The sequence below is a fragment of the Chiloscyllium punctatum genome, chromosome 12 (assembly GCF_047496795.1).
Source record: "Chiloscyllium punctatum isolate Juve2018m chromosome 12, sChiPun1.3, whole genome shotgun sequence".
In the NCBI taxonomy this organism is placed as follows: Eukaryota; Metazoa; Chordata; class Chondrichthyes; order Orectolobiformes; family Hemiscylliidae; genus Chiloscyllium; species Chiloscyllium punctatum.
This window is the reverse complement of record NC_092750.1, coordinates 36,259,803-36,277,435: the sequence shown is the minus strand read 5'-3', so window position 1 is coordinate 36,277,435 and position 17,633 is coordinate 36,259,803. Positions and strand designations below refer to the sequence as shown.

Sequence of the window (17,633 nt, the reverse complement as noted above, 5' to 3'; positions counted from 1 at the left end):
TCTTGGTAGAAACTGTAACTTTTTAAAAGAAATGTAAGCTCCTAATTATTTACCAAAAGTATTTTGCCACCAAATTTTATGTTAAAACAAAAAAAAACCTGTACAGAAGTTAAACATTATTTTGTGCACAGAGATAAACAGAAAATATCAGCAGACTACTTGTTTTTCTACTTTTATTTTTGCTTAATTGTTGTGTTTTTATATACTTTAATGCATAGCTATCTCTAAGGGAAGATATGCTAGACTTGGAGAGGGTCCAGAGGAGGTTCACAAGAATGATCCTCGGAATGAAGGGCTTGTCATATGAGGAGTTGTTGAGGACTCTGGGTCTATACTCAATGGAGTTTAGGAGGAGGAGAAGGGTGTCTCATTAAAACTTATAGAATACTGAGAGGTCTGGATAGAGTGGATGTGGAGAAAATGTTTCCACTTGTAGGAGACACCAGGATCCGATGGCACAGCCTCAGAGTAAACGAATGAACTGAGATGAGGAGCAATTTCTTTATCCAGAGGCTAGTGATTCAGGGCTGTGAATGCCAAGTCATTGAGTGTCTTTAAGAAAGAGATAGATAAGTTCTTGATTAGAAAAGGGATCAAAGCATATGGGGAGAAGGCAGGAGAATATGCTTGGAGGGCCAAAAGGCCTGTGCTGTAATGTTATTTTTCTTCTTTGCAATAGGGTTGAGAAACATATCAGCTCCGATCAATCAAATGGCAGAGCAGACTCAAATAGGTAGAATGGCCTAATTCTGCTCCTATATCTTATGGTCTTAAGAATTATCTTTTTAATGGCAACAGAGTGTTTACTAGTTTATTTTCCATATGTCATACATTTAAACAATTCAATTCCCAAAAATAAAAGTTATATTTAAAACACTTGAAACAAAACATTACGTATTTGCAATATTTATTAATTCATTTGAGCAAGTAAATATAAATTATCTCAGACCAGTGGTTACTGAATAAATTAACTGAAAGTTGCCATAGAATGCCTACAGTGTGGCAGCAGCCATTCAGCCCATCGGGTCCACTCCAACTCTCTGAAGAGCATTCCATCCAGACCCACCTTCCCATTCTCTCCCTGTAACCCAGTATTTACCATAGCTAATCCATCTAACCAATAGATTTCTGGACACTATGCACAATTTATGATGGCCAATCTTTGGGCTGTGGGAGGAAACCAGAGCACCCCAAGGAAACCCAAGCAGACACAGAGAGAATGTGCAATCTCCACACAGTCATCCAAGGGTAGAATCAAACCTGTGTCCCTAGCACACAGGCAGCAGTGCTAACCTTTGTTTCAGAAATTCAAATTTTCCACAATTGTTACTTTTATCTTTCCATTAAACATGTTTCACTCAATTGTGTTTTGCAATAATATCGTTGTATAATTTAGTTTCTGATCAATTAACTTACTACTAGCACTATTTAAATTGCTACCAAACTCACATTAGTTATTCCCAGATTTACTGGCTTTGGGTCATATGAAATCATTCTACATTCAAGATGTTGAGTTCTTATGAGGTGTTGGTAAGGTTAGGTGGGCTGCACAACCACATGGTTCTCTCACACAGTAGGTTGACTTTTCCATTTTTATAATAGTTACTAATGGTTGCCATGGTTTAGTTCAAGTTGTCTTCAGTCATGATTCATCATTGTCTCTTAAAGAAAGACAGAAAGCATGTGCAATATTTAAGGTCTGGAGCATGTTCGAGCAAATTCATTTGCAAATGTATCTGGAAAAGTTGGAGTGAAAATAGATGTATTAGGATTGTCAGTTCTTCGGCAGCCTCCAAACATTCAGCTAATTGCCCAACAGCATAGTCAAAAATAATACAAGATGGCACATCTGAAATCCTGATAATTAGATCATTGGAATAACTTAAATAGCAACAATAACATGAAAAAAAAAGCACTAAATAGTCATTAAATATATTCTCACCCTACCAACACAATCAAATGACAAGTTGGCTCAGTGGTTAGCACTATTACCTCACAGTGCCAGGGACCTAGGTTCAATTCCCACCTCAGGCTACTGTCTGTATGGAGTTTGCACATTGTCTGTGTGGGTTTCCTCCCTCAATCCAAAGACATTAAATTGCCCATAGAGTTAGGTACATTAGTCAGGGGTAAATATAAAGTAGGGGAATGGGAATGGGTCTGGGTGGATTACTCTTTGGAGGGTTGGTGTAGACTTTTGGGGCGGCTCGGTGGTTAGCACTGCTGCCTCACAGCACCAGGGTCCCAGGTTCAATTACAGCCTCGGGTGACTGTCTGTGTGGAGTTTGCACATCCTCCCCGTGTCTGTGCAGGTTTTCTTTGGGTGCTCTGGTTTCCTCCCACAGTCCAAAGGTATGCAGGTCAGGTGAATTGGCTATGCTAAATTGCCTATTGTGTTAGGTGCATTAGTCAGAGGGAAATGGGCCTGGGTGTGTTACTCTTCAGAGGGTCGGTGTGGACTGGTTGGGCCGAAGGGCCTGTTTCCACACTGCAGGGAGTCTAATCTAATCTAAACAAAGACATTCCTTGATAAAATTCATAACTGTCTCTTCATAAAATTCATAACTCCACAAATTCAGTCAATCTGACAAATGCTAACCAGTGACAGATACTGATTCATTATTAGTAGAATGAACTTCTCCTTTCATATGAAACTCCTATCTCGACATACAGCCTGACAAAAGTCTGCTAGATTTTGCATTGCCATTCCATCTATGATGGCAGCTCAAATAGATTAGATTAGATTATATTCCCTCAGTGTGGAAACAGGCCCTTCAGCCCAACATGTCTACACCGACGCTCTGAAGAGTAACCCACCCAGACCCATTCCCCAACACTACATTTATCCCTGACTAACGCACCTAACACAATGGGCAATTTAGCATGGCCAATTCACCTGATCAGCACATCTTTGGACTGTGGAAGGAAAGCGGAGCACCCAGAGGAAACCCATGCAGACCCGGGGAGAATGTACAAATGCCACACAGACAGTCACCCAAGGCTGGAATTGAATCCAGGTCCCTTGCACTGTGAGGCAGCAGTGCTAACCACTGAGCCACCGTTCCACCATTTTTAAAATTAGTTCGCTTGATCCTTTCAAAGTCAATGTATGTTTGACCCTCCTTATATTTCTGAAACATTAGATTAGATTCCCCTACAGAATAGAAACAGGCCCTTGGGCCCAACAAGTCCACACCAACCCAGACCAATTCCCTCTCACTCATGCACCTAACACTATGGGCAATTTAGCATGGCCAATTCACCTGACCTACACACCTTTGGATTGTGGGTGAAAATAGGAGCACCTGGAGGGAACCCAGAGAGACACAGGGAGAATGAACAAACTCCACACAGACAATCGCCTGAGGCTGGAATCAAACCCAGGTCCCTGGCACTATGAAGCAGCAGTGCTTACCACTGAGCCACCATTGATTTAGAAGTAAGATAAGTTGAAATGACTGCACCTATAGGCTCAAAAAGAAAACCCTCTCTTGTAGCTGCAATGTAGTTGAAGTTGCACTTTTTAAAATTCACTTGTGGAACATTGGCATTGCTGGCTGGCCAGCATTTATTATCCTAATTGCCGTTGAGAAGGTGGTGATGAGCTGCCTTCTTGAACTGCTGCAGTCCATGTGCTATAGGGAGACCTAGAACGCTGTCAAGTAGAGAATTCCAGGATATTGACCCAGCAACAGTGAAGGAGTGGCAATATATTTCTAAGTTAGGATGGTGAGTGGCTTGGCAGTGTTCCCATGTATCTGCTGCCCTTGTCCTTCTAAATGTAAGTGGTCATGGGTTAAGAAAGTGCTGCTAAGGATTTTTGGTGTATTTCTGCAATGATCTTGTAGATAGTACACACTGCTGCTACTGAGTGTTGTTGGTAGAAATAGTGGATGTCTACGGATGTATTGTATACCAAAGCAGGCTGCTTTGTCCTGGATGGTGTCAAGCTTCTTGAGTGTTGTTGGAGCTGCATTTATCCAGGCTATTCCATTCCATTTGAGTTGTGCCTTGTAGATGGTGGACAGACTTCAGGGAGCCAGATGGCAAATTATTTGCTGCAGTATTCTTCACCTCTGACCTACTCTTGTAGTTACTATTTATGTAAGGGAAAGATTTAAAAAGGACCGGAGAGGTAACTTTTTCACACAGAGGGTGGTGCATGCTATGAAACAAACTGCCAGAGGAAGTGGTGGAGACGGATACAATTGCAACATCTAAAAGGCATTTGGATTGGTAGATGAATAGGAAGGTTTTAGAGGAACATGAGCCAAATGCTGGCAAATGGGACTAGGTCAGATTGGGACATCTGGTCAGCATGGATGAGTTGGACTGAAGGGTCTGTTTCCATGCTGCCTGACTCTTAGTGAGTCCAGTTGAATTTCTGGTCAATAGTGACCTCCAGGATTTCACTGATGGTAACGCCATTGAATATCAAGAGGCAACAATCAGATTGTCTCCTTTTGAAACTGCCTGGCATTTGTGTACAAATGTTCTTTGCTACCTTCAGCCCGAGTCTGGGCTTAGTGCATTGAACAGGTGTTGATTTTACACTTAATGTCATAGAGATGAACAGCACAGAAACAGACCCTTTGGTCCAATTTGTCCATGCCGACCACATATCCTAACCCAATCTAGTTCCATTTGCCAGCTCTTGGCCCATATTCCTCTCAACCCTTCCTACTCAAATAACTATCCAGATGCTTTTTAAATGTTGCAATTGTACCAGCCTCCACTACTTCCTCTGGCAGATCATTCCATACACACACCACCCTCTCTGTGTGAAAAGGTCGCCCCTTAGGTCCCTTTTATGTCTTTCCCTTCTCACCCTAAATCTATGCTCTCTAGCTCTGGACTGCCCCAACCCAGGAAAAAGATCTTGACTATTTATCCTATCCATGCCCCTCATGACTTTATAAACCTCTATAAGGTCACCCCTCAGCCTCAGATGCTCCAGGGAAAATAGCCCCATCCTAGTTTAGCCTCTTCCTATAGCTCACACCCTCCAAACCTGGCAACGTCCTTGTATACCTTTCTGACCCCCTTCAAGTTTTACAACACCCTTCCTATATCTGGGAGACCAGAATTGCACGCAATATTCCAACAGTAGCCTAACTAAAGTCTTTTCTCCTCATGCTCCAGGCAGCTTTCCCTTTCTAAAGGGGCAGCTGCCATAAAAGGAGCTGCAGGCTGCTGGATATTCACTTAGGAGCACACACATAGGAAAGGGCTCCCTGCTCTCCTGGAGAGAGTGAGGCTTGGAGAGATATCACAGCCTCACTATGGCTCTCATGATTTTATAAACCTCTATAAAGGTCACCCGTCAGCCTCCGACGCTCCAGGGGAAACAGCCCCAGCCTCTTCAACCTCTCCCTATAGCTCTAATCCTCCAACCCTGGCAACATCCTTGTAAATCTTTTCTGAATCCTTTCAAGTTTCAAAACATCCTTCAGATAGAAAGGAGACCAGAATTATACATAATATTCCAAAAATGGCCTAACCAATGTCCTGTACAGCCACAACATGACCTCCCAACTCATATACTCCGCGGGCGGCACGGTGGCACAGTGGTTAGCACTGCTGCCTCACAGCGCCAGAGATCTGGGTTCAATTCCCGCCTCAGGCGACTCTCTGTGTGGAGTTTGCACGTTCTCCCCGTGTCTGCGTGGGTTTCCTCCGGGTGCTCCGGTTTCCTCCCACAGTCCAAAGATGTGCAGGTCAGGTGAATTGGCCATGCTAAAGTGCCCGTAGTGTTAGGTAAGGGGTAGATGTAGGGATATGGGTGGGTTGCGCTTCGGCGGGTGCGGTGTGGACTTGTTGGGCCGAAGGGCCTGTTTCCACACTGTAAGTAATCTAATCATACTCAATGTTCTGATCAATAAAAGAAAGCATACCAAATGCCTTCTTCACTACCCTGTCTATTGTCACCCAACTTTCAAGGAACTATGAAACTGTACTCAAAGGTGTGTTTAAGTGTAAAGTCCTGCTCTGATTTGCTTTTCCAAGATGCAGAACCTCACATTTATCAAAATTAAACTCCATTTGTCCTCAGCGCATTGACGCATCTGATCAAGATCCCACTGTACTCTGGCCTCCAATTTTGGTGTCATCTGCAAACTTACTAACTGTACCTCTTATGTTCGCATCCAAATCATTTTTGTAAATGACAAAAGTAGAGGACCCAGCACCAATCCTTGTGGCACTCCACTGATCACAGGCCTCCAGTCTGAAAAACAAACCTCCATCACCACCCTCTGTCTTCTACCTTTGAGCCAGTTCTGTATGCAAGTGGCTAGTTCTCCCTGTATTCCGTGAGATCTAACCTTGCTAACCAGTCTCCCATGAGGAACATTGTCAAACGCCTTACTGAAGTTCATATAGATCACATCTATCGCTCTGCCCTCATCAATCCTTTGTTCAAAAACTTCTCAAAAAACTCAATTACATTCATGAGACATGATTTCCCATGCACAAAGCCATGCTGACTCTCCCTAATCAGTCCTTGCCTTGCCAAATTCATGTAAACCCTGGCCCTCAGGATTCCCTCCAACAACTTGCCCACCACCGATGTCAGGTTCACCGGTCTATGGTTCCCTGACTTTTCCTTACCACCTTTCTTAAATAGTGGCACCACGTGATTCTTCCAGCACCTCACCTGTGACTATCGATGATACAAATATTTCAGCAAGAAGCACAGCAATCACTTCTCTAGCTTCCCATAGAGTTCAAGGGTACATGTGATCAGGTCCTGGGGATTTATTCACGTCTGTGCATTTCAAGACATCCAGAACCACCACCTCTGTAATATGGACATTTTTCAAGATGTCACTATCTATTTCCCTACATTTTATATCTTCCATGTCCTTCTCCACAGTAAGTACTGATGCAAAATACACGTTTAGTATCTCCCTCATCTCCTGTGGCTCCACACAAAGGCTGCCTTGCTGATCTTTGACGGGCCCTATTCTCTCCCTTGTTACCCTTTTGTCCTTAATGTATTTGTAAAATCCCTTTGGATTCTCCTTAATTCTATTTGCCAAAGCTATCTCATGTCCTCTTTTTGCCCTCCTGATTTCCCTCTTAAGTATAATCCTACTGCCTTTATACTCTTCTAAGGATTCACTCGATCTATCCTGTCTATACCTTACATATGCTTCCTTCTTTTTCTTAACAGAAACCTTAACTTCTAGTCATCCAGCATTTCCCTATACCTACCGGCCTTTCCTTTCATCCTAACAGGAATATACTGTCTCTGGACTCTCGTTATCTCATTTTTGAAGGCTTCCCATTTTCTAGCTGCCCCTTTAGCAGCGAATATCTGGTCCCAATCAGCTTATGAAAGCTCTTGCCTTATACCGTCAAAATTAGCCTTCCTCTAATTTAGAACTTCAACTTTAAGGTCAGATCTATCCTTTTCCATCACTATTTTAAAATGAATAGAATTATGGTCGCTGGCCCCAAAGTGATCCCCCACTGACAACTCAGTCACCTACCCTGCCTTATTTCCAGAGTAAGTCAAGTTTTGCACCTTCTCTAGTAGGTACATCCACATACTGAATCAGAAAATTTTCTTGTACACCCTTAAATTCTTCTCCATCTAAACCCTTAATACTATCCAAACATAAGTCTATGTTTAGAAAGTTAAAATCCCTTACCATAACCACCCTATTTTTCTTATAGGTCACTGAAATCTCCTTACAAGTTTGTTTCTCAATTTCCAACTATTAGGGGGGGCTACAATACAATCCCAATAAAGATGATCATCCCTTTCTTATTTCTCAGTTCCACCCAAATAACTTCCCTGGATGTATTCCCGGAATATCTTCCTTCAGCACAGCTATAATGCTATTCCTTATTAAAGATGCCATTCCCGCTTCTCTCTTGCCTCCCTTCCTATCCTTCCTGTAGCATTTGTATCCTGGAATAATTAGCTGCCAGTCCTGTCCATCCCTGAGCCAAGTTTCTGTAATTGCTATAATATCCCAGTCCCATGTTCCTAACCATGCTCTGAGTTCATCTGCCTTCTGTTAGGCCTTTTGCATTGAAGTAAGTGCAGTTTATCCGTCCTACCTTGTTCTCTGCTTTATTCCTGCCTGCCTGTTTGACTCGCTCCTTTTCCCAACTGTTATCGGTCTCAGATTGATTTCTTTCCTCACTATGTTCCTGGGTCCTCCCCAGCAGCTCTAGCAAATCTCCCTGCCAGTCCCTCTTGTACTGGTCACTTCTACCCCAGAAGAGATTCCAATAATCCAAAAATATGAACTCTTCTCCCCTGCACCAGCTCCTCAGCCACATATTCATCTGCTCTATCCTCCTATTCCTACCCTCTCTAGCTCGTAGCACCAGGAAACATCAAGATTTTACTACCCTCAAGGACTTCCTTTTTAAATTCCTGCCTAACTTTCTATATTCTTCCTTCAGAATCTCATCCTTTTCCCTTCTTATGTTGTTAGTTCCAATGTGTACAATGACCTGCTACTGGTTCCTCTCCCCCTTGAGAACATTCTGCACCCTCTTTGAGATATCATTGATCCTGGCACCAGGGAGGCAACACACTATTCTGATTTTTCGCTGCTGGCCACAGAAACATCTGTCTGTGCCTCTGACTACAGCATCCCCTATCACAATCGATCACTTGGAACCCGACGTACCCCTCATTATGTTATAGCCAGTCTCAATACCAGAATCTTGGCTGTTCATGCTACATTCCTAAGAATCCATCACCCCCCCACCATTTTCCAAAACAGCATACTTGTTTGAAATGGGAATAGCCACGGAAGACTCCTGCACTTGTCCACTGAGAGGATCATCCAGACTTCGCATTGCTGTGTCTAATTTTTAGCTAACATGTATAATTCCACTCCAAGCCGCTTGATATATTGGACACTGTCTGTTTGTGTCTGATGCAAGTTTTAACAACATCAAAAGCTTTTTGTTAGTAAACATTTTGTTACTTGCTACTTCCACAGCAATTAAAAAGGTGGGTCTCTTAACCAGTATGTTCATGATAAAGACATATTTAATCGTGCAGAACAATTTACCAGGGTGAGACTTAGCAATTAGCTCAAATTTATATCTTTCTGGTTTGGATCTTAAATTTCATTAATGCTAAATTCTGGTATATTTTGAAAAAATGCCTTTTGGTATCTATAAATTGTATGAAAATAAAGTAAACTATGGATTAAAAATTGATCAATTCAGAGTTTCTAAGTAGGTTCATATTTATGATTAGTCCCTCCTTAATTCCAGAAAATCCACGTTCTTTGATGCATCTGTGTAGGCTGAAGATCCGAAAATGCATGGGCCGGATGAGACTGAGGTGTCCGGTATTTATGACATTTCTGTCTTTACCCAGTCGCCTTAAAGATTACATTCTCTTTAAAGAATATGATCTTTATAATGAAAAAGGAACCTGTTAGATTACTGATAAAAATATAAAATTGAATTAAGGTAACTTCAAAAATATAGTGATAGCTTCACAGATATGTTTTGTGAGAAATTTTAAAATGTAGCAAGGTTATTATTTTGCTTCAATCAATTAAGTTAAAGACAACTAAATACTTAATTGACATTATGATTTATTATTTACGTTTGAATATAATTTAAATTAAAATAAGTGACATGGGTCTGTTGCTTCAGTATACTGATTGTCACTGGCACACGAGAAGATGTCTAAAATGAAGACAGCAAAGGGAAAGAATGAGAACAAATTGAAGCTCATTATCAAATTGTTTGAGGCAACAGACATTGAAAGTTCATAAAGGACTGGCTTATTTAATTCATAAAGGTATTGGTTCTATTTTTGGAGACTCCATTGTGAAATTCTGAAATATGTATTTAGGCACAATGGTTTTTAACAATTATTTAATAATAAATATAAACAAATGAAATAAGCTGTATTTAACTTTTTAGGATTTATTAATCATTGAACATTGGCTTGTACATATATTTTCAAACTTTAGGTAGAAGCCAGTACAATGCCATTAATCAAAATATATTGGTACAGGAGTATTAAAACAGTTTGAATAAATTTAAACAAATAGATTACACACATCTTTAGTAATAAAAAATCGTAAATAACGCACCAAATATTTTTAGACACAGTACCTTTGTGATATCAATGGTCAACTTCTTTAATCTAAGAGTAAGTTGTAGTAAGCTGCATCTTCAATTTATTACACCGTAAAAATGCCACAGAGGGGAAAATGGATGAAATGTGTATTTTTTTAATCAAGAAGTGAACAATTTATCATGTCCCCTTTTACTAATCATGAACCTTGTTGTAGGTTACTTAATTTATTAACAATATTCAAACTGTAGTAAGCCAACTATTACTCTATGTTAACCTACCCTGTATGGATATTTTAAAAACTGTAGTTTGCAAACTAATTTCAAACCTTTGACGATAATTTAAGCTTAATAAACATTCAGTTTGCATTTAATGTTTTTGTGCTGTACCTCCAATATAATACAAATATTTAAGCATTGGATATATTGATGTAATTCAAAAACACCTGACAAGTGAGGTGGGGGGGGTAAGATTAAATATTGGAAATTTCAGTGCACAAAGAAAATCAAACACAGATTGAAAGAGATTTTTAAAGATGTAATCAATTAGCTATTAACTATTTTCTTTTTGCAAAACCTGTACAGTTGGCACATTCTCTTAAAAGTTGGGCTAAAGAATAAAAACAGCTTCACTTATCATTAACACTACAAACTTTGCAGATTTATTTGGGCTTTGCACCAACACAAGCTGGATGGCGTTTAGATTTGGAGTATAAATAAGGTGCCAATGCCCTAATGGAGTATGAAGTAGATGTAGATAATTGCTGCGTTGGCATGTCACTTGATTCAAACTTACTTTATTCTGATAGTTTTTTTTTCTGCTATTGGCCATTCTAGAGTTATCATATGGAAACAGCCTTAGATGTTAACTAAATGCATTGGTTTTTTTAACAGGTCAGCTCAAAGCTATTTTGTATTAGTCAACAGCAAAAATGTTTTTCAAAATGCCTTGCAGTTCTATTTAACTTAATATCAGTGTTAGTTTTGGGGAAAGATGAATTTTAAAGTTCTATATGAAATTCCCTGGATTAGTTCCTGTCTTGAGTTTTTAAATCTGACCAAACCTGTTCTACTATGACATGAACTTCACAGATCACAGGGATAATGGAAAATAACGTTGTAAATGACAAAACCTGAACATTTAAAACATTTTCACAACAAATGCTACCTGTCCACTGTCTTCTCTCCCCAAAAATCTTCATTTCATTTGGCAGGGGTTGGGTAGGAAACTGGAGAATCACCCTTAACAAGGCTCAAGGTGGGGCTGCAGCTTTGGAAAGTGGCCTTTAACTTTTGGAAACATGAGAAAATATTGAAAATTTCACATCATGACATCATTCTCATCTTCTATGGAGAGGTTGCAGGTAAGGAGTTGATATGTGAAGTATGAAAAAAATATAGATGAAGGCAGAGTTTATAAAGGTTAATAAAAGTGACAAATGTGGTGTACATATGATTGTACGGTGTATTTTTACATTTATATGACAAACTTTCTATTGACAGTTCTTTAAACATGGTTATATATACCTGTCTTTGAACCTTTATGTTCACCAGTGCAGATTGAGAAACTTGCCAAGTTAAATCCAAATAAAAAAACTGCATTTTTATCATGCCATTGACATTGAAAAATGTCCCTTGGCACTTCACTGAAATGTTTTAGTTCAAATTTGATACTGAGCCATTGAAGATGGTATAATAAGGGCAAAGACCAAAACCGTGGTCAAAAAGATGTTCAACAGACAGTAAACAGAACAGAGATAGACTATTCAGCCCCTTAAACTGGCTCCACCATTAGATAAGATCATGGCCGATCAAATTGAAACCTCAACTCCACATTCCCACTCCTACTCTGCTTACCAATAATTTACCCACCTTGTCTTAAAGATAATTCAGTCTCTGCTTCGTCTGCCTTTTCAGCAAGAAAGGTCCAAAGACACGGTTTCATAGTAATAGAAGCAGGAGTAGGCCATTTGGCCCATCGAGCCTGCTTCACCATTCATTAAATCATGGCTGATCTATCCATTGTCTCAGCTCCTCCTAATCCCCATAACCCTTAATTCTCCTACCATGCAAAAACCCATCCAACTGTGCTGTGATATATATTTAATGAAGCTGCCTCTACTGCTTCCTTGAGCAAAGAATTCCATAGATTCACTACTCTTTGGGAAAAGCAGTTCCTGCTCATCTCTGGCCTAAATCTACTCGCCCTAATCTTGAGGCCACATTCCCTAATCCTAGTCTCGCCCACCAGTGGAAATAACCTGCCTGTCTCTATCTTTTCCATCTTTTTCATAATTCTATATGTTCCTATAAAATCCCTTCCTAATCTTATAAAATAAAATTCACCTCACTTGTTATCGGCAGCTCCTTATTTATAAAGAGCTATAGGAGTGCATTGAGAGTTAGAGGGGTGAGGAGATTTAGGGATGAAATTTCAGAGCTTCTGGCAGCAAGCAGAATCCACATTCTGGGGATTACCATCAACCAGAAACTGAACTGGACTAGTCATAGAAATATTGTGGCTAAAAGAATAGTTCAGGGGCTTGGAATACTATAATGAGTAAATTATCTCCTGACTCCTCAAAGTCTGTCCACTGTCTACAAGGCTTAAGAATACTCCCCACTTGCCTGGATGAGTGCAACTCCAACATCTATACTGCCAATGATTCATTACTTGTAAGATGAAAGACAGTTGAATTCACATTTTCTACCTAAATATAAGGGTAATAAGTTTCACATAAAAAGGATACAGAAAGCCATTTTGGGATCATTTACAAACTTAATATAATGAATGAATGCCACTTTCTTTCATTAAATTACAAGTTGTCGACAAAAAGAAAATCGTGTTTAGCCATACCTTATTTCAGTCATTTGTTAAAAGTTTAAAACATGAAATCTTGTCAATGATCTTTCAGCTATTTTTTTAAATTGAAACTTCTAATTATCAGTCTCTATGAGAAACCTAACACAAGTAACATTCCTGTCATACAGTGCCTTGTATTGACTAAGCTCAACAAAGTCTTCCTTCAACTACATTACCATTGATGTACCACCACCTTAACATCCTGTAGACTGCCATTGATCGTAAATTGCATAGGCACAACAGGATGAATGGTGGCCTTCTGTATAGTAAGATTCTATGATTGCCAGCGGTGTTTCTCAATAATATTTTAAAGAGGCTCCATCAGCCTGTACAGTTAGCTGGGTGAACACAACCACAACATTATCCAAAAAGAAATGAGATGCTGTGTGAATCTGTATTTCTCTCTCCAAAAGATTACTTCTATGCATAAAATGTCTAGTTTTTGCTGATATAGAATTGTTGCATGAATCTGTAGAAAACATCTGTTACTACAGAAAAGACTCAAGAAAATTAATATTTGCGGTAATAAGAAAGATAGCCATATAAACAGAGTAATTGCTGGAGGAGAAAAAGCAAAGACAAAGATTGGTAGTTTCTTTCAATTTTGAAAGAATATAAATTTACCTTAGAGGTATTGTTCAACATCTTTTTATTTGCTATTTCAATAAATCATTTCAACATAGGCACAAATGTAGCAATATCAAACATTTGTTGACACTGCAAGGATGGATGCGAGAGACGGTAGGATGACAAACACATGTTAGTGAAGAAAGCAAACGGATGGCAGGGATAACTGGATGCTGAGAAATTGGAAAGGGTACATTCTTGGAATAGGGGTTAGTGGAAGCATATTCTAACAGAAAAATTGGTAGTAGAGTAGAAAAAGACATTTAGTACTATAGCTATGTAGATATTTTAAACACTGGATGCACTAGTAGTAAAGGTCATAAAGGATAACTAGAGTTCTGGGTTTTGTGTGTGACACTGAATAGATTAAACACAGGACTTTGGACTGCAAATAAAAAAAAGGAAATAAACAACAAATAGGCTTCAAGATTTCACAGGTTCTCATGTGTCTTCAGTGCTCAAATAGGATTATTGGTACTTTACGATTGTTAAGTGTGAACAAACTAGACAAGCAAATCCTGCCATCACCAGGTATCCAAACATACTTTCCAGCAAGGCTCGCTGATCAGAAATCAAAGCAGAAATACTAACTTCCTCTTTTCTAGCTTAAATATGACACCACTTGCAAATAATTATGCCGTTGGCTCGGTGAGATCAGCTAAGTCAGCATAAATCAATAAACAGGTGAACCTTTTAGTCTGTTGGACTCAGCTACTTATTCGATAAAACTAGTATGTTACTGGAGGAAAAAGAATGGTTTACAAAGTCATTTTCCAAATCCCCAAGAATAAATGGCAGCTACTCTGAAGAAGAAATCACAAAATTCCACTCAGGTATGCTATTTAATGTTATGTGAAGAATTAGCAGTCCAAAATATGGACCTTTAGAAAACACTACTGTGTAAATAAACACACATTGTTGGAAGTTTCAAACTAGTGATACTTCTTCCTGGACTATTCACTAATACACTTATACTGTGTTATAACGCATGTTTCTTCATTGCAAATCCAATGAGATCAAAGAATTTAGATTGCTATTTGTAGAACACAAATTTTCCTTACCTGGTTTGGCTATACCATGATTCTGGCCCCATTAGTTTATAAAATGCGGCTATTGCATGATTTTCTTATAACTCAAGATCGCACAAGAATGGAACTATTGAGGTGTATCAGAACCGACCTAATAGACTATTGAATTGCATTAGCTTTACTGTCACACTCACTAGAACTAAAAGTTTAGAATAATCCATGGGCTTCGTTATAATGCATTTAATTTCTTTCACACTGTTTAGCCTAATATTTAAGTTCAGAATTTATAGCCTGTAAGGACACAGCCTCCTAATTAGGTGACTTTAATTTGCCAAACCAAAGCAGATGCATTTACGAACAAATTTGGAAATAGGTTATTTTGACAATTTGTAGGTTTTACAGATTATTTTACTGGGTAATGTTGCAGTTTCTAGGTAATTTTAGTTTCTAAGTTTTAAAATGCTCAAAGTGCATGTAGTCTGTGCTTACAGTGCAGGTTGTCCCCTTCAAGATGAATAGCCAGCCTATACCTATATAGTGTAAATTAAGTAATTCTGCTTCTTTGGCGCAAATTGATAAAATAAGTATAAGCTACAACCTTTAAACTAACTCTCCACATTTAAAGAAATGAAGAATAAAAATTGGAAAATCACAATTAGTATGTCATTCAATGAGAAGACAGTTATTTTACATTTATATATAATTCAATTGGAAATGAGGAAGTGAAACATTCAGACCTTTATACAGTAAGGGACATGCATTTGGTACATGCAAATGTTGCAAACAACTTCAAATATAACCACATTACTTAATGAATAGATATATTACATAATGCAAGAATCAACTAAAAGTTCATATTAATGTATAATAATGTGCTTTAAAAGTCTGTACAAAGCGTTTACCTGAAGCAGTGATGGGCACTTCATAGAATTGTACAACAACATTTTGGGAATAGAGCGGACATTTTACTCTACAATTTAACCAACGTACTTAAAAATTCTCATACTGAATTATTTCAATTGTGAAATATATCCATAAAGGTAATAAGGATAATGTGCAATAGCCACAGAAACACAGTAATTGTCAATGTTCCTAAAAGAAGCTACCCCCACAATTTTTTCTAAAAGTATATATAAAACATATGGTATTGCCTAATTACCCAGAAGTTGCCTTCACTAAACACAAGTAGTTGTCAAACTGTGAATCTGGATTAAATAGTTCAATCAACTCGAGGTGTGTTAATTCAGTTTGAGCAAAAGTCATTTAAAGGCCTCAGAACAAACTGCTTTCAACTTTGACTTCACAAAGCTGAAATAATTTTTTTTCAATTAATAGTTGTACTACTTATAACTTTATGTAAATCCATTTCAATAAATTCAGCAGCAATCTACAGTTTACACTGTTACCATAAGCCAGTTCAATATCAAGTGGTGCAACAGAGCATGAAGCTAATAACTATGCTCTGAATACAGTATTTCACTGTACTGTAAATGAGATAGATAGGTTTCATTAACATTTACTAACATAAAAGGCAACTGTATACATTTTAAAATATGATTCACTGAAGTAGAGCACAATGTAATACTCAACTCTTAAAGCACGTGCTGGTAAAGGGAAACAAATTGTCCACTCAATTTGTTTATCAAAAGCAGTAACTGTAAGTTGCTAAGTTATGATATTATGAAAGATAAATGAGTGTTTTACCAATTAATAAAGATATGTTAGCTCTTGCTACACAGTATAAGGATAAAATGTATAAAATATAGAATCCATAGACCTTACTTTCAAGTAAAAATGCAAAGATATGCAGAAGAGTTAACAAGCAGTTCAGAACCAGATGTAACAGAGATTATTTCAATTTTGTCACCTTATTATACATTATCATGGGTTATGATAGGCAAATGCAGATTGGAAGGCTTTGAAAATTTCATCACACTTAGGTCGAGCTGCTCAGAAGAATTTTTTACAAATTAATTTTTAGATTAATTCTTTTAGTGATTGCCAAGGATTTTTATCACTATGTCACTGTGATCGTGGCCTGAATTTTGTGGCAGAAATGATGGCAAAGCAGTCAGTATTTGCCATCATTACTCTTCTGAAATTGACAGCAAATTCTAGAATTCAAACATGCTCAATTAAGCAGGAAAATCCACAAGTTACTGCCCAATTCTACCCTCCTCCGTTGGGTGCATTGTCAAAGTCCTGGTAGGCTGCATTCAATTGGAAATTATTGCACTGAGAAGAACTTCCCTTTTACTCTGAAATACCACTGTTTTTTATAAAAAGTTGTACTTTGATGAGGTGTAACTAGATTCTTAAATGCATACAAAGTCATAACTATGGCTGAAGAATTCTCTTCAAGAAAATTAATTCTATATTTATGGAATGCCAAATCTTTCCATTCTGTTTTAAAAATCCAAGTTTGTAATACATGCTTAAAAACATGTTTGTGATATTTTAGCTTCTAATGCCCATGTCCCAATCATTGATTTCACTCTCTGTAAGATGTATTTAAAGCAAAGAATAATTAGTACATTTTACTTCCAGATTTCCTTTGTGAGAATAATTGAATGCGATGTGATGAGCTTACCCTACTTGACGACATCATTGTTGTTGGTGCATGGAGATCCTCATGCCTTGGCACCAGATTCAAACTAATGTCAAGAAAGGAGGAAATCCATATCACAAACTTTTGTGGGCAACAATTCTTTGAGGTCAGAGGCAAGTGCTGCCATATTGCCACTGACTGCAGAATCTGGGTCTTTACTTAGTGCTCTTCACTTGTTGTTGTCTGAATACAAATGCAACCTAATCAACATTTTCTTCATCTTCACTGTCAATATTTCAGGTTTCCAATTCCTTTTTCTTTCCATCATCTCCTGTGTCACAGCTTTCAGCCTGTGTACTATTATCCAATGGAACAAACTGGCTCTCACCACTCATCTGGTTTGGCCGAATAGAAGCAGCTATTAGACGACTTTGTTCCTCCAAATCCTGAAAGCAATGTTATTTTAACATTATCATTTTTTACATATTCATACAGGGTT

The 17,633-nt window shown here is 38.4% G+C and overlaps 2 protein-coding genes across 4 annotated transcripts in view; one reads left to right on the top strand and one right to left on the bottom strand.

Annotated features, from left to right (window-relative positions):
- The window catches only part of asb14a (ankyrin repeat and SOCS box containing 14a), a 41,130-nt gene extending 31,664 nt beyond the window's left edge, over positions 1-9,466 (top strand). Inside the window, exon 10 of the mRNA XM_072582340.1 lies at positions 9,250-9,466. Within this exon, the coding sequence (XP_072438441.1) occupies positions 9,250-9,419 (170 nt within the window). The 3' untranslated portion in view covers positions 9,420-9,466. The remainder of the gene's footprint in view (positions 1-9,249) is intronic.
- A 456-nt stretch (positions 9,467-9,922) lies between these two features.
- Positions 9,923-17,633, bottom strand: part of appl1 (adaptor protein, phosphotyrosine interaction, PH domain and leucine zipper containing 1) — a 64,513-nt gene continuing 56,802 nt past the window's right edge. For 2 of the 3 annotated variants that reach the window (XM_072582338.1, XM_072582339.1), the window contains one exon: positions 9,923-17,580. In XM_072582338.1, coding sequence (XP_072438439.1) covers positions 17,431-17,580 — 150 coding nt within the window. In that variant the 3' untranslated portion in view covers positions 9,923-17,430. The remainder of the gene's footprint in view (positions 17,581-17,633) is intronic. The other variant, XM_072582337.1, reaches the window with a different exon arrangement.